The sequence below is a fragment of the Crotalus tigris genome, unplaced genomic scaffold (assembly GCF_016545835.1).
Source record: "Crotalus tigris isolate CLP2741 ecotype Arizona unplaced genomic scaffold, ASM1654583v1 scf7180000024369.3102671, whole genome shotgun sequence".
In the NCBI taxonomy this organism is placed as follows: Eukaryota; Metazoa; Chordata; class Lepidosauria; order Squamata; family Viperidae; genus Crotalus; species Crotalus tigris.
Genome location: NW_024100539.1, coordinates 1,728,692 through 1,754,617, shown reverse-complemented (window position 1 = coordinate 1,754,617; position 25,926 = coordinate 1,728,692). Strand labels below are relative to the sequence as shown.

The window sequence follows — 25,926 nt, the reverse complement described above, 5'->3', positions numbered from 1 at the left end:
GTTTTTAATACAAATTAGGCATGCACATGTTTCCTTGTACTTGCAGTTCCTTGTTAAGAACTCCGTCAACCTTTCTTTGCAAACAAGAGAGAAAGGATTTCTAGGATTTCTTTCAGAGTTCTACATCAATTCACACATGCTAGTTTAAACAGATCCATCCTCTGTATAGCAGTAATTTATAAATACCAGGCAATAAGACACAGAACTCAGTGGAACTTATTAAGTGATACTTACAGGTGTAACCTTGTGTTCAAGGTTTTTTTTTGGTTGCCTGCTAATTGGAAGGAAGGGATCATCTTACCTTTCTGGGAAGAATAAAAGAAAGAAACAGTTGAAAAGATGAGATGCAGGCATTGCTGCTAAAAAGCAGAGAGGTTTTTAAAATGTTAGTCATGGTTTGGGAAGGATTGCTTACTTAATTTATTTTTTTATTATTATTTTTATAGCTTTTCTCTTGTCTCTAGTCACATCTGGTTCCCTTTTTTCCCCTCACCTCACCTCATCTCCATCCTGTTTTGTTAGTAGCTTTCTCTTTCCATGCAGCCTATTGTCCATTTCTTTTACTTCATTACATGTTATTTATTTTTTGTTACCTCTGCTTGATGAAATGGTAGATGCATGCATTTAATGGGTTTGAGAGAGGCTTATGTATGTTGTATGCGTGTATAGAAGGTTGGTAGGGCTATGGAAAACATTCAGAAGGAATGTTTCTCAGTGTGCTGGTTCACGTATTAAGCACTCTTATTTTGAATTTTTAAAGCAGTTGTGTTATTTGCAGGGGTTGCACATCTTCTTAGGAAGCTACTCCCGAGGTGTTTCTCATGCAAAGAAGCTGGAGTCAAGTGGCTATGCATGTGCATGCATATTTAATTGCATACCAAGAAATCTCTGGGGTATGATTAGTCTACCTCATATTCCTTCTCTTTATAGCTCAGAAAATAAGGTTTTAGATATTTAGGTGCATAGGGGTACATATTTCCTTAATGATGTAAAAGGAAACCAAGCCAGCTTGAAAAGCAAAAATGAAGATTTATTGAAAAAAAGATAAAGTAGGGCAGGGAAGGAAGCATAAAACTCAAGAGTTCCCATATCAGAAGTCTAGCTGGATTAGTGTGTTGGATAAATGACTCTAGCCAAATATTTTTATTAAGAGTTTCTGTTTTAGTATGTGCATTGATATTGGAGGATCAGTCAAGTTGACCAAGTTCATTTCCTATGTTTGAAGGAATATTGTCATACCCTAAAGTGCATTTATTTTGGTAAAGAAATGATGTTGCTATCATGTTTAATACATTGAACATTGGATAAACATACTGTTTAGGATTGTGAACATACTGTCCTCTCAATCTAAATTCTCTACCAAGAATGTTATATGTACTTCCCTTGTAAAATGTTACTGCTTGGAATTTATGATAATGCCTTATATTGATGGATTATTTGATTTGCTAAAAATAGTTTTATTTTTCTTGAAATTGAGCAAATTAAATAGTATATTATGTGATTAATACCGTATATGCTGGCATATAAGACGACTTCCGCAAGCACTAAACTCGGCGCCAAAGACGGGGGTCGTCTTATAAGCCGAGTCGTCATACGCCGGAAATATTGGTAGTTTCCGGCGTATAAGACGACTTCTAGGAATGCGGCTCGGCGACAAAGACGGGGGTCGTCTTATATGCCGGGTCGCCTAATACGCCGGCATATATGGTATGTTTCAGTCTGTATGATAATTTGCTTAACTAATACCTTATAATATAATTATATTGAGGTTTGGTCTGTGTTACCAAAAATCTTTCAGAATTAAAGCACTTTTTTAGTCTGTTCTGTAATTTTGGATCTATTTAATCTACAATCTTAGTAGATGTCAAGAAAGGACACTTAATAAAAACCTTGAAATAAAGCATAGTATAAATTTGTAAATACAGTAGAGCAATGTTTGTTCATTAGTTGTATGTTTAAAAAGAGAATAGCTTTTTACCCAATGTTCTACTTAGTCACGCTTTGTTAGAAATAAGGAGATCTGAGTTGACATTACATTTGTTACAGGTTCTAGAATTGTGTGACAATTTAGATTTGAAGGTGAAAACTTCATTAGGAACACATGCGGGTGATCATATTCACCTGTTGGCAATTCCTTAAGAAGCTGACTTCACACAATGGATCCCAGGAAAGGATATGTTTAAGGGGATGTCCTTAACTACACCCACAGCATTCCAAATCACTTTTTTCCCTTTGAAACTGGACCACTGCACCAACTTTAATAGATTCTCTCTTGGGAAAGCAGTAGGAGAGTACAGATTGGCAACCATATTTTTCATTCCATCAGCAAATAGCTTTGGCTGTATCATAGGCTTCTCACTGAGCTCATTTTATCAACAAAAGGAGGGCCAAGCCTCATTCTAAGCCTTATCGTTTTAGCATTCACTTTATTTTAGTATTCATAAAATCATTATTTTTAAATTAGCTATGCATGTCCCTTGATAGTTCTTTGCTTTGGTTTGTTTCTGTCTTTGTATTTTACTGTTAGTAAGGAAGAATATATCGTATATGCTGAATTTTGATGTTGTGTGTGGCCAATCAGATTGCCGTTGTATATAGGCTTTGCAATTTCATATTGGTATAGTTGGGAAAGACCCACATTGTAGAGATACATACAGATGCCATCAATCAGTTTTCTGGGTTTATGTTGTTCCAGAGCTGCATCTTCACAATTCTTTTAATGTGTAGTTGGTTTTCATAAATGACTACTATGGTAGTTATTCAGGTTATAAATGCAAATGTTTACGGTGCATAGAGAAAAAACATAACCAAGATACTATATTGACTAAAAGAAGGGTTGGGCGTGTTCAATATCCCAAAGCAGAACAAAAAAAATATATTTTATTAAAATAATGCTTATAGAAACACACATAAGCATGGACACACAGGACACAAACAAAATATGGATATTGTGGAAAACAAGTAGCACATTCACTTCCTCCATATAAAATGCATGCAAAAACCACACCAGAAACTTGCTTAATGTTGTCATTTACTTGAAGCATAATATTCTCATAATGAGGGTAAAATGCCGGCAATCTATTTCCCCATCTAGCCTACCATGAAATTCCTATTTTAATTGTCTTTTTCTTTTGAGAAGCTAGGAATGCTTTGATATGAAATTGCTTTCACCAATTGTTTTCACTTTCTAAGAATGCTCAGCTCCATTTAGATTCAGAGTTATTTTTGGAAATACATTTTCAGTCAAAGCTGTGTATATATATAATGCTTACATGATTGGATGAGGCCTGGAGAAAGCTCGGTTCTAATTTCATTAGATGAATGTGAACTATTGGCTCATTAGCAAGAATAGGCCTGTTATATGCTAAACTATAACACCTTATGGTTGGCCGCTATAATGAACTGGGCTGTGGGTCTGCATTACTTATGGACTTGTTTTATTATTTGATTCTTTTCAGTTACAAGGTAGCTTAGTAAACCATGGAATTTGCTGTTTGAGATATTCAGAGGAAAGTAAAGAAATGTATTTTTGGTTCAAGAATAGTTTTAAAATTGAGACTATATTCTCAAAATTCGGTGTATACAGGGAGATTGCTATAAGTAATAAAAGTTCATATTTTTCTTAATGATAATGACTTATTTACAGTTGTTAGATACATGATTAAACAATATAAAGATGATGTTAATTTGTAAATAATATAAAAATGCTATTGTGACCTTCCAAACAGAAAATTAAAACAACATAGAGTTTTACAGCAATTGTAACTAAAGTTTCTCCAGTACAGGAGATGGATAATCCATGGATGGGTTTTCTCTGTCTGCCTGCTCTTGAGACCAAGTAGCCAAAGCTTGACACGCCCCCACTTCCTGTGGAGTCCATTCTTAACTTGGTCTCTGCTCGGAGAAGACTCGTTTTGGCGTGGCTCTCAGCTTATCAGGTTAGACAAGAAATCCATTGATTGATTATCCCTTGATAATTGGCTTCCCCTTCCCAAAAAAATATTTTCCACCTATAGGAATTTAACCACAAAATTTTCTGGGGATCAGTCCTGATCTCAAACCTAAAATTAAAAAGGGGATTGGTGGGGAGGGAAATTTCCCCACAGATATCAGCCAGCCCCAGGGCTCTGGGGGGTGAAAAGGGGGGGAAGAAGGCATCAGCAGAGACTACTTGCTGAACCTTTTCCCCAACCACTAAGTTTTCCTTGGGATCATCCCTGATCCTATATTAAAATTGAAAAAGGGGGTGTGGGGGGGGAAAACTCCCCACGGATCCCAGTCAGCCCCAGGGCTCTGGAGGTGGAAAAGGGGGGGAAAAAGGCATCAGCAGAGACCACTTGCTGAGCTTTTCTCCCCAACCTTCCAAGGGATTTTTTCCTCAAATTGGGGGAAAAAATAACAATCTCCAGGTCCGGATTCAAACTTGAATTCGGATCATCGGAGATTCCCTAGCAGCCCAGGGCAACCGTGGGCGCCATTTTAGTTGCCGTTTTCAGACAACAAAGGCAATCCCTGGCTGGGATTACCTTAAAACGTCACAGCGCGCCAAATTTAAATCCCCGGGCACAAGCAGCTTCTGGGAGGCTGCGGAGCTTATCTTCAGAGGGAAACAAAGCACAGGAAGGGAGTAAGCCAACCAAGAAACGGAGGCTAGAGAACCCTCCTGGGATCTGCAAAGCCCTTTTTCAGGGAGAAACGAGCTGTGGCTGCCATCTCTTGCCAGAGAAAGGCAAACCAAGCTTAAGGAAGCTCTACATCATATCTGGAATCACTGATAGAGGCGGAATAGGAGCACACAACCAGCGCTCCATCCCCGATACACACATATAATAATAGGACAAAATATAATAATAATAAAAATAGATACATAAATTTTAAAAATAATAATAATAATAATAATAATTAAAAAAAAATTTTTTTTAAAGCTAAAAATTAAGCGACTGCAGGGCCAACAGGCCTAAAGACAGAACACACAATATTATCATCATCACCATTATTGTTGTTGTTGTTATTATTATTATTATTTTACTATTATTGTTGTTCCTATTATTAGTATAATAGTAATAGTATTAATAAGAATAAATTCCGCTCTAGGTGACCGCCATTTGATACCTGCTGTGTATTAAGTCAGGCCTACAGACCCTTTTGAGGTCGCCACTGATATTTTTTGCCTCCCTTTTCCTTTTTCTACTGGTGCACGTTGCCTGGTCACCTAAGGCCTCCGGGCGGAACCCAAAGAGTGGTTCCAAACGTGCCTTCGGTACCTCCCTCAGCTACCGTGACCTTAGCCCAGAGAGAATATTTTTGTTGTGGTCGGGTGATCAGGGGAACAGTCCTGGTACTTGTTCCAATTTCGCTCCCGCCAATACTTGCCTGCCTGAGCATCTTCTCAGTTTTTCTGGGACTGCTCAAGCGGAATGGAGGGACCTTCGTTGCCTCAATCCATGAGCACGACCCCTCCACCTCCCAATTACGGCTGCAACACACATTCTGACCAGAAGGCGGCAGGCAAGTGCAAAGCAAAGACAAAACACTCGCTCAAGAGGCCCTCCAAGTTGGCGGAAAAGCAAGCCAGCCGTAGGCACCAGGCCCTGGAGAAGGAGTTCTCCAGAGCGCAGAGGCAGGCCCAATTGGAATTGGTTCAAATGGCGGCCACCGAGATGGAATTACCATTGGGTCCATCCACATCAACCCAGAGCGCGTGGTCCATTCCAGGAACACCGCAACCACTGGACCCGCCATCTACATCAGCCCAACAAACAACCACGGCGGCAGGCACAACCACTGAGTCCAACTCTCCACCTGCGGTCACCACACCCAAAGGTAATGACATAGGGGACATCTGGGCAGATGGACGGCTAGAGGCCCTATTAACCAAAGTGGTGGACCGAGCCCTAGCACAGCGCTCCGCCCACCACGACCAGGGGCCCTCCATCTCAGCCATGCCACACTCGGAACTCCCCTCAGAGTCCTCAGGCATTCAGGAACCCGTCTCCCCGGCCCAGTCCTCCATGAGTGGTTATTCTTCACCACAAGAGGAGGATCAACCTGGGATCTCTATGTCAGAGGATGAGGAACTTCCCCCTGAGCCCCCCTCAGGGGGATTATTTAATCCCAACCGCTTCCTCACGATACTACGCAAGGCCACAGCCATTGCGGACATGGGGACGGATCAGTTTTCTCAGCCGCAAGCGACACCGGCCACCACATCCAGACCCGTATTCGTAGAAAAGGTGACAACGCAACACCATATACCTTGCCCCGCCATTTTCCTGAAAGGGATCAAGAAGCCATGGGACTCTCCCGCTTCCTTCCCATCAGTGAGTGGTACGGACAAAAAATTATACAGCACTGCCACAGACCTCAATGAGGCCTTAGAAATTCCTAAAGTAGATGAAGCCTGGACCCCCTTGGTCTCCCAGACAGCCATGGCTGGGGACCTAGTGGAGGCCCTTAAGGCAGATGACAAAAAGTGGGAACAAGCCTTTCGCAAAACCCACCAGACAGCGGCATGGGCCATCAAAGCAGCCACCTCGGCCTCCTTTTTTGTCCGGGCCACCCTCATCTGGTTGCAACAACTACAAACCATAGTTCCTATGGAGGACATACGAACACACCAGGACCTGGCTAAGATGGTAGCAGCCACGGAATACGCTGCAGACGCAACGTTCCAATCGGCCATTTTTTCATCCAGATCCATAGCATCCAACATAATTGCCAGGAGAATGCTATGGCTAAAACACTGGCAAGCTGACACCAAGGCTAAGTGGCGGCTAGCGACCGCCCCTTACTCAAGCAACGGTCTGTTTGGGGAGGCCTTGGACCCCTATCTTGTAGAGAACAAAGACAAGCGGAAGGTCATGGCACACTTGAACAAAAGGTCAGACAAACGTACCACACCTTACTTTCGTAGGCAGTCCTTTCGTCAACCGACAACCACGCCTATCAGTCAGGCACCCAAGCCATTCACTCCCAGGCAGAACAAACCGTACGGCCGCCCCTACGACAGACCGGGGTTCCAGCCCAGACAACAAAACCAGTCAAGACGACCCTTTCGTGGAACGGGTCGTCCGTACCGGAAGACAAAATGACTCCTACATAGACCTACCCATTGGAGGAAGACTAGCTCACTTCTTCCACCAGTGGGAGCAGACCTCCACGGACAACTGGGTACTACAAACCATCCAGTCCAGGCTGTCCCTGGAGTTCCTGGTCACACCCCCAGACCGACTCATCAACTGCTCGGTCTCCAGGAACCCCACCAAACGCAAACTCATGCAGGAGGCCATCCAACACCTGTTGGACATTCAAGCAATAAAACCGGTCCCAGCGGAATACAGAGGCAGAGGATTTTACTCCATCCTCTTTGTGGTTCCAAAGACTTCAGGAGGATGGAGGGCAATCCTGGACCTAAAAAACCTCAACCGCTACATCACATACAAAAAATTCAAGATGCAATCCCTTCAGTCCATCCTGGGAAGCATCAGAGAAGGAGACTTCCTGGCATCGATAGACCTCACGGAAGCCTACCTTCACATCCCCATCCACCCAAACCACCGCCGGTTCCTACGTTTCTGTTACGGGGGAAAACACTTCCAATACAGAGCTCTCCCCTTCGGTCTATCTTCGGCACCCAGGGTATTTACCAAGATACTAGCAGCGGTAGCCGCCAAACTGAGAAAAATCCCAATACGCGTCCAATGTTACCTAGACGACATACTAATCCAAGCAACATCCCTACAGACAGCTCAGGCGGACGTAAGGACCGTCATTCGCGTCCTCCAATTACACGGATTCTCAGTAAACTTTCAGAAGAGCCAGACAGTTCCCTCGTCCAGGCTGCTGCATCTGGGGGCCATGATAGACACAACCAACTGTATGGTCTATCTCTCCCAAGACCGGGTGGCCGGCATCAGGGAACTGGCTCGCTGGGTTCACAGGCAACGTTCAGTTCCGATACTAACACTTTCCCAATTATTGGGCAAGATGGTATCGGCCATAGCCATTGTACCCTGGGCCAGGCTCCACCTACGGGAACTACAGTGGTTTCTGCTCCCGTACCAACGGCAGAACACCAGCGCATCCAACCACCTAGTCAGGGTCACGGCACAAATCCGCAGGGCGCTACGCTGGTGGTGCTCTCGGGCCGTGACCAAGGGGTCACCCTTCAAGGAACCAGTCAGAGTTACCATCACTACAGACGCCAGTCTGTATGGTTGGGGAGCCCATCTGGACTCCCAGTTTGTACAGGGACGTTGGTCCGCCACGGATCTGAGAAACAACATCAACTGGCTAGAACTCAGGGCTATCCACCTAGCCTTGCAACAATTCAAAGACAGAATCAGAGGCCACCACGTTCTAGTCCTAACAGACAACGTAGCAGCCAAGGCGCACATCAATCGGCAGGGGGGGACCAGATCAAAAACCCTCATGACAGAGTCACGACTCCTATTCAGCTGGGTAGAGCCCAATCTGAAGTCACTAAAAGCAGAACACATATCGGGGGTCAACAACCAGCAAGCGGACTTCCTAAGCCGCACCACAGTGGACCCTTCAGAGTGGGGGCTACACCCGAACTTGTTCCTAGACATCTCCCGCAAGTTCGGGTACCCGATCCTCGATCTGTTCGCATCATCAGACAATGCCCAGCTCCCCAGATTTTACTCTCGTTACTTCAACCCGCGAGCAGAGGGGACGGACGCTCTGAGAACTCAGTGGCCTCAGGGTCTGCTTTATGCCTTTCCCCCACTACCACTCATACCGGCGGTCATCCGAAAGCTGATTCAGGAGCGGGCAGAAGTGATCCTAGTAGCACCATATTGGCCACAGAGACCGTGGTTCGCCGACCTGATGAACCTGTCTCAGTCGCCCCCATGGAACATTCCCCCTCATCAAGTGTCCCTACACCAGGGAACCATCAGTCACCCGGAACCCCAATGGTTACAACTGACCGCCTGGCAGTTGAGCGCCAGATAATGGCATAGGAACTATTCTCTCCCGGGGCCATTACCATAATTCAAGCTTCACGCCGTCCAGCAACAAACCGCATTTATGACTCCACTTGGAAAAATTTTTGCCTTTGGTGCAGGGAACGGCAGTTTGACTTACACAAACTCTACATCCCTCAGATAGTAGATTACCTCTTGGAGGGACTAGACAGAGGCCTCGCCCCCGCGACCATCCGCAGGCAAGTGGCGGCCTTGTCCACCCTCCTCACCTGCACGGATTCGGTTCCCTTAGCTCACCACCCCAGGATCCGCGCCTTTATCAAGGGCGCCTATAACACCAGACCTCCAGTAATTCACAGGTACCCGTCCTGGGAACTACCGCGAGTCCTTCACGCACTCACTCGGTCACCATTTGAACCATTGGCGACCGTTTCCTTGCGACACCTGTCGCTAAAGGTGGCGTTCCTGATTGCCATCACATCGGCCAGACGAATTTCGGAACTGGCCGCACTGTCAGTCAGAAACGACCTATGCATTTTCCACAAGGACAGGGTGGTCCTTAGGTTAGATCCTGCCTTCATACCGAAGGTGAATTCACTCTTTCACAGGACACAGGAAGTAATTCTCCCAAACTTCTGTCCAAATCCAACACATGACCGGGAGCGGCAGTGGCATACATTGGACGTCCGCAGAGCCTTGCGGCGTTATATAAAGCGTACAGAACCCTTCCGCAAATCGGAGGCCCTATTTGTGTCCTTCCAAGCGGGCACCTTGGGGCGGAAAGTTTCCGCGGGCACCATTGGAAGGTGGATCCGAAGCTGTATCGCAGAAGCTTACAATGTATCATCCCTGCCGCCCCCAAGTCATCTCACAGCCCATTCCACCCGAAGCGCTGCAACTTCGGCGGCATGGGCTACCCAGGCGTCAATCGAGGAAGTTTGCAGGGCCGCGACATGGTCCTCGCCTTCCCCGTTTATACGACACTACAAGATAGACCGCTTTGCATCGGCGGATGCCTCCTTTGGTAGGAGGGTCCTCCAGCAAGTTGTCTCAGAGATCAATCTACCGGCCTTATCTGTTTCCCACCCCTTGGGACAGTGAGGCTTTGGTACGTCCCATCCGTGGATTATCCATCTCCTGTACTGGAGAAGGGGCGTTGGTCTTACCTGAACGCCTTTTCTCAGTACGGAGATGGATAATCCACACCCACCCCAAGGCCAGCAGGCCGCTAGTAGGGAGCTGAGAGCCAATACCTCGTCAATCATCAGCCAATTCGCCCTCGTTAAGAATGGACTCCACAGGAAGTGGGGGCGTGTCAAGCTTTGGCTACTTGGTCTCAAGAGCAGGCAGACAGAGAAAACCCATCCATGGATTATCCATCTCCATACTGAGAAAAGGCGTTCAGGTAAGACCAACGCCCCTACTGTGCTGGACTTCATTGATTAATGCGAGCATTTTGAATTGAATTAGAAAAGAACTGAAAAACATTGTGATGATATTGTGGTAGGCCAAATTGTTTGGAAGATTGTGCATGAATAAGGTCCAGTGAGCCTCATTAGTATTTAAGTTGTTCAGAAGATTAGAAAGAGTATAATTCAATATAAACTTGATCGTTGATCATAACTGGTAATAAAACTGATTTTCTTTTTAAGAAAAATAAAGTATGGTTATCATTGATTATTGAACAAGCTGGGTACTTGGATTTCAAGCCTCAAGACTTAAGTGTAGTTTGTGAATAGAATTGTAGGTTTGTATATTAAGATGAACATGATGACATATTTTGAATGTTTTTTTAAATATTAAAGATAAAAAGCATAAGGAAATAGACAATCATTTAAAATTATTGCTAATACTTATATTTCAGAAATATGTACACAATTGTGCCACATGTAGCCCAGAATTTCAGGTAAATGTGACTTGTGATTCAGGCAGACTAAAATCTGAAATATCTTGGTTGTTCTGAGAAAAATTCCCTTTTAATTGGAGCTTATGTTTAACATTTCATATAAATAAAATTAATACACTAAATTTAACTTCTACATACCTTCTGTCTTTCTGTTTAATTGTTTACAATTAGATAGAAAAAGAACTATGTGTATTCTCCAGCATGACGAGTGGAGAATCCACCAATAGGTTTTGCTTGTCTTCTGCCCGTATAGACTAAGTCAGCCAGTTTGCCACCCTCTTCTCCCTGGGGCCATTCCCCCAATCTTGACTTAGTCTTTCATCCGGCAGGACACACACCTTGGATCACAGATCAGGTCGTATTTAAAACTCCTAAAATGTTTCCCTTTCTACCCTTTCTAAGGCGGGGAGGGGGTTAAAACAAGCAGCTGTTTGCTCGCAGCTGTTCCAGCCAAGCAGAGCGAATCCGCGAGGCGTCCCCGAAGCCCCAGCTGTTAGTCGGAAGGCAGAAAGAGGCCGGTCGCCATTTTGGCTCCGCGTGGCCTCCGGAACGGGGGGCAGGATTCTTATCCCTGAGTGTAAAGCAGACAGTCCCAGCCTATGCGCAACAGCTGGATCGCCTAATATGAGTGCACAGCAGCCCAGCCGTAGAGGCAGAGCGGCTGCAATTAACAGAAGAAATTTGCGACCGCCATTTCAAGCTGTGCCATCAAGCTGCACCTTTCAAACTGCTCAAGTCTTCAACAATCAGCTGCCAGCCCCCGCTCAAACCCCCCAAAGTGAGATGCTGGTGAGCCGCTGCTGGCTCAAACTGGCATTAGGCAAGGAATCCTAAATTTCCTCTTTCCCCAAGATTAACAGGAAAGAATAGGGCCGGAGAGGTTGAATGGTGGGGGGGGGGGAGGCAGAGAAGCGCGAGTCGCCCCTCTTCACCTGCAGTGCCTCCTCTGCAGATTAAGGCCATTCCTTGCTCCTATCTAGTCACTCACAGCCCAGCCCATAGTCAAAAATCTACCACATTTAAAAAAAAGGGAGAAAGTGAAAGAGAAGAGGAACAGCCACGACATTCCCAATTGTCTGCCTAACACATGTGTGCAGGAAGTATCTTCAAGAGTGATATTACCGCTGCCAGCAACACAACAGAGGCTGGAATAAGGGAGCACAGCGGGTGTCTGTACCATTAATTGGCATTGCCACCGGGACTATTTCCAGTCATTACCAGATTGCTCTGTGGCCTAGGCCGTCCCATTACCAAGCCTCTTATCACGAGATTACTCTCAGTCTCAGCGCTGAGATATCTCTTGTCCCAATAGCAGATACTAACGCTGGTCAGGCAGCACAGGACTCCTCCGTTAGTTCTCCTGGATGTAAGAGGCCAAGATCCCCCAACCAGGAAGCAGCAGGCAGGATCAGGGCCAAGGCAATATCTGGCAAAAGATCCCCAAGGCAGCTGATGAGGCCAAACACCATCACCAGGCTCTGGAAAAACAATTCTCTAAAGCCAAAAAGAGGCAAAACACAGCAGGAGATGGTCTAGTCCCACCTGCTTACACGGAGGAATATTTGGCCCGCTGCAGCCTAGTCAGGAACCTCTGGAAACAGGCTGACGCAGATCAGGCAGAGAGATCCCCCCTAAGCGAGGGGCCTGAGAGCCCGGGGGCACCCGACACACACTCAGCAGCGGCAGGGCTTCGCCTTTCAGACAATCAGGGAGCCCTATCATCAGAACACTTACAGTCCCTGATATCTCAGGCCATCACTCAGGGCATTGCTTCTACAATGCATCATAGGTCCAGAGCCGGGTCTGTGGCTTCAAGAGGTCAATCCTACCTTTCCCAAGAGGAAGCCTCAGCATACCAGGGATTGATTTCTCCATCTCGTTCCTCTAGAAGCAGGAAGTCCCCCACGGGGGACTATGAGCAAATGGATCAGTGGCTGTCAGAGGATGATGATATATCCCCAGATCCTCCACCATTCATAGGCCTCTTCAACCCAAATCTATTCAAATCCCTGCTCCACAAGGCCAGTAGCACCGCAAAGGTTAAGAGGCCACGACTCCCCCAGGAGGGGCCCTCAGCATACAAACAGTGTTTTTGCAGCCCACCTACACACAGCAATATATCCCTTGCCCCCCTCTCTTCTTTGATACAATTCAGAATAATTTGGGGGCGCCGGGGTCTTTCCCTCCAATGGGGGGGACAGACAAGAAACTGTCCAAGATAGATCCAGTCTTATCGGAGGTAATAGAGGCCCCGGCAGTAGATGAGCCTCTAGCGGCCCTTTTTTCACCATCCACGGTGTCTGGGAACGCGGCGGAGGCCCTGACGTCAGAGGACAGGAAGGCAGAACTCACCTTCCGCAGAACCCACCAGGCTTCAGCATGGGCAATCAAGGCAGCCATTTCTAACTCCTTTTTCGCTAGGACTTCATTGCTCTGGCTGTGCCAACTCCAGGCCAGGATCTCCCTAGAGGAGGAGCGAACCCACCATGCCACAAACTATTCTGCCAGGGCAATAGTGTCCAACACTGCAGCATGCAGATTATTGTGGTTTAGACAGTGGCGAGCCGACATCAAGGCAAAGTGGTGGTTGGCAGCTGAGCCTTACAAGGGTGGCCTGCTTTTTGGTGAGGCCCTCAACCCTTACCTGATAGAAAACAAGGACAAATGCAAGGTTCTGGCCCACCTCTCAAAGAGGACGGAGAGGAGAGTCTCCTCCTACCCTCGCAGACAGCCTTTCCAATCAGAAGCAGGCCTAGAGCCGCCTCCTTTTTTCTGTCCCCATCAACCCAGATCAAATCAACAGGGCGACAGCCGGTAATAGGAACAGATTTAGACAGCAATTCCAGTTGAAGCGGCCCTTTCGAGGAGCGGGGGGCCGCCCCTTTCACAAACCCAAGTGATGGCAGGGAGGGCTCCCCCATTGGTGGCAAGCTGGCTCTCTTCGCACACAGAAGGCAGGCCACCACCACAGACCTTTGGGTCCTAAATACTATCAGATTCGGCTTCTCACTGGAATTCACCTCCACACCCCCGAACCATTTCGTCCCTTGCCCATCACCCAAGGATCCGACCAAAAGGACCCTCATCAAGGAGGCCATCCAGCACCTCCTGGATATCCAGGCTATAGAACCGGTGCAAAAAGGGCAACAGGGACAGGGATTCTATTCCATCTTTATAGTCCCAAAGAGTTTGGGGGGATGGAGAGCAACTCTAGACCTAAAAAGTCTGAACAACCATCTGGCATACAGAAAGTTCAAAATGCAGACTCTCCAGTCAATATTAACAGTCATCAGAAGGGGAGACCTCCTGACTTCCACTGATCTGACGGAGGCTTACCTTCACGTCCCCATACTTCCGGAGCACTGAAAGCTTCTCAGGTTCTGCCATGCAGGCCAGCATTTTCAATACAGGGCCCTACCCTTTGGACTTTCTTCGACCCCCAGGATATGCACAAAAGTACTGGTGACACTCTCCACACATTTACGAACCATTCCCGTACGCATCCAGTATTACCTGGATGACATTCTCATCCAATCCTTATCCATTCAAGTGGCACAGTCAGATCTGGCACTGACCCTCAGAACCCTCCAGAACCACGGGTTCTCAGTAAACTTCCAAAAGTGTCAGACAGTTCCATGAACGCATCTTCTTCATCTGGGAGACGTGATAGACACACTAAAGTACGAGGTCTATCTCTCTCTCAAGCGTCAAAACAGCATTCGAGCCCTAGTCAGTCAGATTTGAAGGAAATGGGCCACCACACTGGCCACACTCTCCCACCTGCTGGGAAAGATGATCTCATGCTTAGCAATCATGCCCTTGGCACGACTACACTCCAGAAGCCTGCAATGGTTCCTGCTCCCATTTCAGAAGGTAGGAATCAGCTCCTCCAACCGGAGGGTAAGGGTGCCACCAAAGGTCCTAAAGTCGCTCCAATGGTGGTCATCCCCAGGGGTGGGAAAGGGACTCATGTTCAAGGAACCTACCCGAGTCATTCTGACTACGGATGCCAGCCTATTCGGCTGGGGAGCACACCTGCAGTCACAACTGGCACAGGGCCAATGGTCCAAAGAAGATCTGAAACACAACATAAACTGGTTAGAGTTCAGAGCCATACATCTGTCCCTTCGCCACTTCCGCAACTCAGTGGCAGATTAGCACGTCTTAGTTCTCATGGACAATGTTGCGGCAGAGGCCCATGTCAACTGACGTGGGCACACGTTCCAGATCCCTCATGACCAAGGTCCAATCGCTGGGAAGTTGGGCCGAGAACAACCTAGTCTCCCTCAGGGCCAAACACATATCAGGAGAAGCAAATCAGCAGGTGGACTCCCTGAGCAGGGCAACAGTAGACCACTCAGAGTGGAGCCTGGACCCGGCTCTCTTCAGGGAAGCATCGGAGAGGTTTGGCCATCCAATGATGGACCTATTCACCAGTCCCAAGAATGCCCAGCTCCCGAGGTTCTTCTCCCGCTTCCCGTCACCAGGGGCGGAGAGAGCGGATGTGCTCCGGGGACATTGGCCAAGGGGGCTGCTGTATGCCTTCCCCCCTCTTCCTCTGATGCAAGCAACCATCAGAAAAATATTGCAGGAACAGGCAGAGGTGATACTTATTGCAGCACACTGGCCAAGATGGCTGTGGTTTGCCGACCTCATCAGTCTTTCTATATCTCCTCTGTGGAGGATTCTCCACGACCGAATCTCCCTCAGCCAGGGGGCTCTACAACATGCAGAACTCAGTGGCTCCAACTAGCTGCTTGGCACTTGAACAGAACCTCCTAGAAGGAGAGGCTTATTCTCTAAACGTCATTAACATGATCCAGGCCTCAAGAAGGCCTACAACTAACAGAATTTACGACTCCACGTGGAGAAATTACTGCAGCTGGTGCGCAAGGCAGCATCTAGGCCACAGGTCGGCAACCTGCGGCTCCGGAGCCGCATGCGGCTCTTTGAGCCTTCTCCAGTGGCTCCCAGCCTCCTCTGCCTTTGCAGAGAGAGACAGAGACAGAGAAAGGCAATTGCGCTTCCCTGCTTCCTTCTCTCTCTCTCTCTCTCTCTCTCTCTCTCTCTCTCTCTCTCTCTCTCCCTCCCTCTCCCTCTCTCTCTCTCTCTGTGTGTGTGTAAAAGATTGCACTCACAGTGTTCTCCGAGGAGCTGAAAAGCTTTCTGGACGGAGCTCCTCCCTTTGCTGCGTCTCTGCAGGAAGCAAGAAGCAGGAAGGGCAGGAGAGAGCTAGCTAGCCCAGCTAGGCTGACTCAGGAATTCAGGGAGTTGAAGTCCATGAGTCATAAAAGAGACGAGGTTGCTTACCCTGAGCTTGTTGGACAACAGCTTGAAGCTTGCCAGGTGAGCAGCAGATAGGAGAGAGAGAGAGAAAGAGAGAGAGAGGGAGGGAGGGAGAGAGAGAGAGAGAGAGAGAGGGGGGGGAAGAGAGAGAGAGAAAGAAAGAGAGTGGGGGAAGAGGAGTGGCAGGCAGACCAAGAGCAGATAGGGAGGGAGAGAGAGAGACAGAGAGAGAGAGAGAGACCCTTTTGACATCTAAAATGAAGATAACACTGCATATATCCTTTTTTTACCTGTATGTGTATGTGTATATATGTGTGTGTGTGTGTGTGTGTGTGTGTATACATATACACGCACACACATATATACACACACACAAACACACACACACAAACACACACACACACCTATAATAAAGGTAAAAAAGGATATATGCAGTGTTATCTTCATTTTAGATATCAAAAGGATTTTGCGGCTCCCGGTGTTTTGTTTTTGGTGGGAAACGGGTCCAAGTGGCTCTTTGAGTGTTTTGGGTTGCCTACCCTTGATCTAGACCCTTTTAAAATTGCTATTCCAAGGGTCTTAGACTACCTGTGGGAGGGACTTAAGAGGGGTTTAGCACCCAACACAATTCACAGACAGGTGGCTGCCCTGCCCACTATACTCACATATGGCAACTCTGAACCACTGGCCAAACACCCAGTGGTGCGATCCTTCATGAAGGGCGCAACAAACAACAGGCCATCCATGGTCCACAGATATCCCTCCTGAGATCTGTCCAAGGTCCTATAGGCCGTCACCTCATCTCCATTTGAACCTATCCGAACCTGCACCTTACAGTACCTGATACTTAAGGTCGCATTTCTGGTGGCCGTTACCTTGGCTAGATGCATTTCAGAGTTGGCAGCACTTTCAGTTAAGAAAGATCTCTTCATTTTCCACACAGATAAGGTGGTCCTACATCTGGATCCTTCCTTCATTCCCAAGGTTAATTCCCTATTCCACAGGACACAGGAGGTGGTGCTACCAGATTTTTGCCCTCAGCCCTCCCATGAATTGGAGCGCAAATGGCACACCTTAGACGTTCACAGGGCCTTAAGGCAATACATAAAGCGAACTGCACCCTTCCGCAAATCTGAGGCCCTGTTCGTATCCTTCCATTCGAACTCAAGGGGTCGAAGGGTCACAGCATCCACAATCGGCAGATGGATCAGGAATTGCATAGCAGAAGCATACCAAAGGCAATCGGTCTCAGTTCCTAAACAAGTCACTGCCCATTCCACTCGCAGCGCTGCAACATCAGCAGCGTGAGTGACTCAGGCATCGATTGAGGAAATATGTAGGGCAGTGACGTGGGCGTCGCCTTCCCCTTTTATAAGGCATTACAAGTTAGATAGGTTCGCATTGGCGGAGGCCTCATTTGGCAGGAGGGTCCTCCAATGCATAGTGTCAGAGAGTGGGACACAGGCCCAACGGCTTCCCACCCACAGGGACAGTGAGGCTTTGGTATGTCCCATTGGTGGCTTCTCCACTCGTCATGTTGGAGAAGAGGTGTTGTCTTACCTGAACACCTTTTCTCAGCATGATGGAGAATCCACTCCCACCCTTAGGGCCAGTCAGGTCCTGTGCTGGGAAAGGATTGAGCTAACACACTTGAATCATAGCCAGCAGCTGTGCCTCAGTTGAGACTGGGGGAATGGCCCCAGGGAGAGGGGCGTGGCAAATTGGCTGACTTAGTCTATACGGGCAGAAGACAAGCAAAACCCATTGGTCGATTCTCCATCGTCATGCTGAGAAAAGGCGTTCAGGTAAGACCATACCCCATTTAGTGGAGTCTGCTTTATTATGAAACTGTTACACTATTGGGTAGAGTTGAAAATTGTATTGATGAAATTTCTTGAATTATGAAATTCTTTGAAATTGATTACAGGAGATAGTTTTCTGTGAGTTGGTTCATAGTTAGCAATGGTAATTTGCAGCAAAATTACACTATCTTTTGCAAATCGTGAATTTAATCCCTGTTTAATTATGTAATATAAGTTTCTAATGTCTAAGTCACTTTAAAAATGCTAATTTGTTTGAGGGTTTTACTTTCAACAATCTCATAGATACATATCCTACTAAATATAGATTATATACTTTGTAGTCCTTAACTTAAAACCACAGTTGAGTCCTAAATTTCTGTTGCTACATGAAACAGTTGAGTTTTGCCCCATTTTACTACCTTTCTTGCCAAAGTTGTTAAGTGAATCATTGTAGTTGTTAAGTAAGTTAGTAACATGGTTATTAAATGAATCTGTCTTCCCCATTTGCTTGTCAGAAGGTTGCAAAAGATAATTGCATGAACCCGGGACATTGTAACCATCATAAATATCAACCAGTTACCAAGTATCTTAAATAAATTATGTAAGATCTCTTGAGAAACTGAAAAATCTCTTTTTTGCACAGATAGATCATTTATATTTGTGGTATTAGAGTTCATGTCTGATGAAGTGGGGGAAAGGGATTTGTTTTAAAAATGAATCTTGGAATTATTTTTTTTTACTTTGAGAGGGAATAACTTAGTTTCTATGTTATAAGGAGAGAGACTTAGACATGGTCCTTATTAATATTATAAAATATTTAAACTTTTCAATATATTGATTACTAGATGTGGTGTTTGAGCTTTAAGTTCTGCAAGAGTTTCTGTTTAAATCTCTTTTCCCAAAGATGCATTTTTTAGGAGGCAGCTGGACTTTCTTATGTTTCTTTTGAAGACATTTCGCTTCTCATCCAAGAAGCTTCTTCATCTTTGACTAGATCAGTGATGGCGAACCTTTTAGAGACCAAGTGCCCAAACTGCAACCCAAAACCCACTTATGTATCGTCGGGTGCTGGGTGGGCGTGGCCCATTGGGTGGGTGTGGCTGCGGTGGTAAAGGCAGACTGTGTGGGACTAAAAAATTCAATCAATCAATTCCAACTTTGCGAGATATTTTTTTTCTCCGCGAGAAGTTGAAATTGATTGATTGAACCTTTTTTTTTTTTTTTGCACACGGCGATGGAGGCTTAAAACGAAAAGATTTGATAAAACTCAGCTGAAGGCCTAGAACTGGGTCGACAGTGCGCGTGCCCATAGAGAGGGCTCTGCGTGCCACCTGTGGCACGCGTGCCATAGGTTCGCCACCACTGGACTTGATGGTGGAGAGTGAGCAGACATAAATCCTTCTACTTTCCACCATCCAGCCAGAGCTGAAGAAGCTTCTAGGATGAGAAGTGAAACATCTTCAAAAGAAACACAAGAAAGTCCAGTTGCCTCCTGAAAAAAGCACTTTGGGACAATCATACCTGGATGACTGAGAACCTCCACAGATATTAAGTCTGTTTTGTTATTTCTCTGTTACATTGCAGAAAATGAGCATCAGCCTTTGCTCTGCTTTCCCCATTCTTCACACATCTTTATTTTTTGTTTTTTTGCCAAGTATCTTCTTCTCACAACATTTGTCTTGGGAAAAACTTTACAATGGTCTGTTGCTTTTAAAGCTGCTTTTTAGAATGCCTGTCCGCACATATTTATGTTATTTATTTGTGGTTTTAGAGGGGTGGGTAAATTTTTTTTCCAGACTTTTAACTTGAAGATATTTTGAATTAGCGGAACAGTCAAAAATTTAGGTCAAACCTTTGCTGTATATTTTCTGGATTCACCCTTTTCCCTTCCCACCAAATGCAACTTATATCCTCATGTGAAAATACCTAATGAAGATTTTTATTTCTCCAAAATTGTCCTAAATTTAAGGACAAGTATTATATTTTACTGTCCTAAAAGGAAACATTCCCCAAATTTAGGCTTTTTTTCTATTTGATAAAACAGGATATTGCTTTTATAAAAATAGTATGCTTTTTTTTTTAGGAACACCATTTGCAAAGAGCAATCTCAGCACAGCAAGTCTTCAGAGAAAAGAAAGAGAATATGGTTATTCCAGTTCCTGAAGCAGAAAGTAATGTCAACTATTACAGTCGTCTGTACAAAGGAGAATTTAAACAGCCAAAGCAGTTCATTCATATTCAACGTAGGTTCAGCATTAACTACTGTTTGTTTATTTTTTTTAATTGCCTGTCAAAACCACAGAATGGGAAGGAAGGTATTTTCAGAGAGATTTGGGTGTTTGTCTTGAAGAGAAGGAAGTTATTATTAAATTCACATTGTAAAGGAACAATCGGTTTTCTTATTTTTGTGGACTAAAGTACTTATACATCAAATTTCTAAATTTTATGTTCTGATATTCAGAAAATTGGTTTGTCTTACTGATAACTGGCCTGATCCCAAAAGAAGTGTAAGATAACCTGCTTAAATTTAAGGTCTTTCTGCAGGTTTCCTGTTTGTTATGAGGCAAGTAGGAATTCTTTTAAAAAAAATTATCTGACTTCTAGTCTGTTCTCCTTTTAACACTTCTGAAGATCGTTCAGGTCTTTCATATCTTTAAAATTAGTTTTAATATTAACATTTCTGCTTTGCTATCATTTTTATATTATCCTATCCTATTACGTTTTGTTTTAAAAGAATCCAAAATACCAAGGTTCATGAATAGATATGTGAATGATGTGTGTACATATTAATGATGTGTAAAAACAGTATATTTCTTGTCTGCTTGTCTTTTATCATTTTTGCTGATATTAACTATCCATTTGGGAAAGATGGAAAGTCCAAAGCTAAATTTTAATTCTTAAATGGAGGGAAGCAAATACTGAGATTTAAACTCATTATTTCAAGAACGTAATTTGCATTCTTCTGCATTTGGAACTGTGCTTGTGTTTAGAAAATTTGATAAGAATAGATTTTATCATAATAGAAGTCTGGTGATTAAAATGTAACTTACTTATTCAGAGGCTTTCTCTCATTGACAAATATATGAATAGTTTTCATCAAAACTTTATTATGGCTTTCCAAGGAAATTCATGAATTGTCATTTTTTGATACCAGAGTAGCTAAATATTTTGCTGATTATGGAAGACAATTGTGTTTCTATGAGTTTATTTTTTACTCGAAAACATCTTTTAGCATTTTTAATGCAAAAATCATCCATTATATATTTATTTTTAGAGTGGAAACGGATAGAAAGCAGGTCTCTTTTTCTACAAAATTACTCCAGTGAACACAAGTTAATGTTTGAAATGCACATCTTTTGGGACATTTGTCTCTTAACAAACTTGTCTAATGGCTAGCTTTATGTTATTTTCTTTTGTTTTTCTAACTTCAAGATTGGTTTGACTAGTAGTTTATTGCAAAACACTGAATTTATAGACAAGTGAAAGGATTATATATGATGTGAAGGGCTAGTGTAATATAAACCTGTCTGAGAAAACCTATAGCTTGTTATAATAAATGAAATAAGATATAGCATATCTTCATAAAATTGAAACATCTTTGTTGTGTCATTCACATAGCAGACTACAAATGGAAAGCCCATTTTTTGTAATTCTGAGAAGAAATACAAAGGTGTATGGGCAAAAAAAAAATATTAGAAATTTAGGGAAGCAAATAAGACTGTCTGGGTTTTTTTTCCTTGATGCCTTGTTTGACTCCATTCCCCCTTCCATTGTAAAAGTTGGGTCATGAAATTCTTATTGCAAAAGGAACATGAAATAAGTTGAAATATTTTATTTGTAAATAAGAAAAAGCATTGTTATAAAAGTATTCATAGAGAATTAATGATTTGGCACTCTGTTTAATGAGAATTATTTCAATATTTTAAGCCTTAGAATAGGCTTACTTTTAAGCCCCCCCCCCCAAAAAAGTGAAAAAAAATCTGTAAACTCAAGGTCTCAACACTGGATGAGGTGAGTAACCCCCAGGCATTGAAAGGATATTATCTCTTGCTCTAAAGCAGTGGTTCTCAACCTTTTTAATGCTGCGACCCCCAACCGGTCATAAGTCGAGGACTAAACTGGTGCAGCACCGTTTACAGAATGGGACTTTTGGCGGGCTCAGCAGGGCAGAGACAGCCTGGACAATTCCTATTGGCTTTTGAAAGCCAATAGAATTAGACTCTATTCAAGAGAGTCTATTCTATTGGCTTTCAAAAGCCAATAGAATAAAAGGGCAGCTAAAGAAAAGGGGAAAAAAATGGCGGACTGCGTTGTTTGGCGACCCCCATGAAATGGTCGTTCGACCCCAAATGGGGTCCCGACCCACAGGTTGAGAATCACTGCTCTAAAGTTTAAATCATAGCCTAATAAACTTGTCAAATTTCTCTGCTGTCAAGATGCTCGCTATGCCAGAGAGGCCCTTCTCTGGTGTTGCCTAGCCTATGGCATACACTTCACAAGAAGTATTTGCTTTCAAATATCAGAAACTTTAGAAAAGAGGCTGAAATGTATCTGTTTCCCAAAGCCTTTGTTAATTTAATGAAAAGTATTTTAATTTTTTGTTTTTTATTTTAGTTGCATTGATTTCATTGTTGTTTTATATTCAAAAATTTTATAAAAATGAAGGCAGGATATAACTTTTTTTATTTAACTGTAATATGGGTGGCATTTAATTTAATGGATAGTATATACCAGTGGTGGCGAACCTATGGCACAGGTGCCAGAGGCGGAGCCCTCTCTGTGGGCACACGTGCCATTGCCCCAGCCTTGCCTCACCCCCGTGACCCCCTCCTCACCAGTAGCCCTCCTGGAGAAGAGTCACCCCCGAGCGTGGCCCACGCAGAGCAGTGCAGCCAAGGACATGGCAGCCAGGCAACGTAGACAAGACTCTGCCCTCATGCCCCATCACTCACAGTTGATGCTGCGGGGTGTGGGCAGAGGGCGTGGCTGCCATGGTGCTGCTGGACGATCTGCGGTGGACCCTGGAGGCGATGAGTGGCCCTGTGGGCAGGCGGGGTGGGGTGGAGCGGGAGCGGGGCAGGGGTGGAGCGGGGGCATGGCCAGTTTTTGGGCACTTGGTCTCTAAAAGGTTCACCATCACTGGTATATAATAATCAATACAAATTTTTAAAATTAATATTTCCTAAATACCAGTAAAGAAATGATAAGTAAAGTGATCATTATAAGAGTCATGGTTGAATTAAAATTGTGGTATGATTTTCTCTAATCTCTGTTGTAATTTATTGTGTGGCTTTGAAAATGTGTTTACAACAGTCTACTGACTTAGGGTATTAAGATCCAATATCTCACAACTTGGTTTGTTGTAAATGTTTTGCAACCTGTACTTTTTTTTCTTTGCATTAATCCTAATGATTCTTTTTTTTTTTTTTTTTAGTAAAATGCTATGTTGCCTTAGTTTCTTAATACTTATTTTTCTGCAAGTCAGGTGCTCTGGGGCTCTGACACATATAATCTTTCTTAACTTCTCTTCAGTGGTGAAGGGAATGGCTTGACCAGTAATAAAATATGTCTTTTGACTTGAATACTTGAACTAAATAGCCAATCTCCCCCCCCCAGCTCATATAACTCATTAGCATACTTATATACCATTAAAGCATGCCTTTTTAAATTAAAATATTTTTCTCTGTGTTTCAGCCTTTAATCTGGACAATGAACAACCTGATTATGATATGGACTCAGAAGATGAAACTTTATTAAATCGGCTTAATCGGAAGATGGAAATCAAACCACTGCAATTTGAAATTATGATAGACAGGCTTGAAAAAGCTAGTTCTAATCAGGTATCATGAATTCAACACCCTCACCCATCTCTTCATTATAGCAGTTGCAGATAAGATTGAATTTTTATAAGTTTTGCGGATGCCTTTATTTATAATGCATGAATAATTTCTTATTACTAGAAATGCTAAACATATATCCTTCATATTTTATAAAGAAATTAAGAAGAAATATTATGACATAAATTATTCAAGGAGTACTTGTATATATGCATTTGTCTGGGGAGTTTTCCTTTCTTTGCTGCTCTTTTTTTCCACTTTGTGTATATCTCTACCATAATATTTAGAGGCCTTGACTTGTGTGTGGAAATTGTTTCACTTTGAGAGCTATTTCCTATACCACATAGAAGCTGTTTCAGACAAGAGGGCAAGATGATTTTAGGCAGGTAGTGATTTAGTCTACTATGGCTATGCTCCAGTTGCAGCTGTGATGAATGCAGTGAGAAAGCAATGATTTCCATGAATGTTATATTTGAAGTATTGGGGGAACATTATTTTACCCATTATTTCCTTCATTGATTAATACATGTCCATTTCTCCAGTATGAACCATCCATATATCACTTAATCTCCAACTTCTGTATTCAAATTGTCTTGAATTACTTAAATTATTCCAGAATTCAGTGTCTTTTTAATTATTGTAAATAAGTTGATGTAGAAAAAGGCCCACATACCTTTTATGAAGCTAAACATTTTTTAGCTGTTACTCTACTTTAAAACATGAAACCTTTAGTAGATACATTAATCCTCAGCTTCTTGATATTGCCAAGTGGCAAGATTTCCCAGAAAAGCTGGGATCCTTATGTTGTAATTTGTGTAGAAAATGAGACCAGGTAACGTGAAAGGGAAAGGAGTGTGCTGAACTGATTGGCTTATTTGTATTAACATTGCTGTTGCCTTTTACAATATAGATATAGGTCTCCACTCTTCGGACTGGAAGTTATTTACTTTAATTCAATAGAAAGTCTACTAGTTCATAATAAAAAAATAATTCAAAATATCTGGAATATATATTTGCTTTTAAAAATACCAGAAAGAGAAAGGAATTGAGTTAGATTTTGTGTAATATTTTAATGCAGGATACAGTAAAATGTACATAGCTGTTATAAAGTGAGAAGTCTGGTCTTTCTGCTGTGAAGTGAATTTTTCATTAAATGAAATTTATATTTGAAAGAACAATTGTTTGTGGTTATGATGGTCAATAGATAAGATAAGAGAACCTTTATTGTCATTTTTATACTGTGGGCACAATGACACACATCAAAAATGAAATTTAGTTGCCTGCTCTCAAAGTGAAACATATACATGACGCACATCTAAACATACTATGAACAACATATGTATAGACCCACATCCCTACATATATGTAGCAATAAATATTAAATATTGTCCATCTTGAATATATAACGGAAGGAGGAAGCTTGAGAATTCGCAAGGTTAATGCTGTATGGAATGAAACTCTCAGATGCCTATCAGTACAAAAAAGAATCATAATTTTTCAAGGGTGGGTCTTGAAATTTTAATAGACCTTGCGGCATAAGATACCTAAAATCAACGAATCTGCCATTCGGAAATTGAGAACCAATTCATACAATTTATTTTTGCATGTAAGGCTGTGTCACCTTTCCGAATTCATGACCACCCTGAACTTCTGGGTGCTTAATTAAAAAAAAAAGGTAACAAAAATAAGCAGATCAAATTACTTTATTTTATCTAAGAAATATTGTCCTTGAAATAGATTACCAAGTTATCTTTAGAAACTTTTGAGGGAGAATGAATGTGAGTTATAATTCATATCGGCTCAGAAATCTGATTTTGGGAATAGATAAGTCTTTAGAAAGAAAGGTTAAGAGTTGCTAGGTAATTGGTTTGAAAGATTTTCTGAGTAAATTCCAATCTAAAGTTAATTACATTGAAGTCCCATTTAAATCAGTGATATAAATAGGTTGTAACTAACTGAAATCTCGTGTATTGTAAGGGGAATTAGAAAGGACTAATTTTAGTTCGATCAGAGTACATTGGGGGTTTCTTCCATTTTTGCCATAGCAGAAAAGCTTCCTAGAGACCGTTTCTCCTGCAGATTTATTTTTATTTCCACAACAGCGTAATTCATTCTTTCAGTGTGTTTTTTTCTGTATCTCAGTTTGA

General features: G+C 43.4%; 1 protein-coding gene across 2 annotated transcripts in view; it reads left to right on the top strand.

Annotated features, from left to right (window-relative positions):
* Nucleotides 1–25,926, top strand: part of EPC2 (enhancer of polycomb homolog 2) — a 64,222-nt gene that overhangs the window by 14,707 nt on the left and 23,589 nt on the right. For both annotated transcript variants that reach the window (XM_039327908.1, XM_039327907.1), the window contains exons 2-3: nt 20,026–20,185; nt 23,637–23,782. In XM_039327908.1, coding sequence (XP_039183842.1) covers nt 20,026–20,185; nt 23,637–23,782 — 306 coding nt within the window. The remainder of the gene's footprint in view (nt 1–20,025; nt 20,186–23,636; nt 23,783–25,926) is intronic.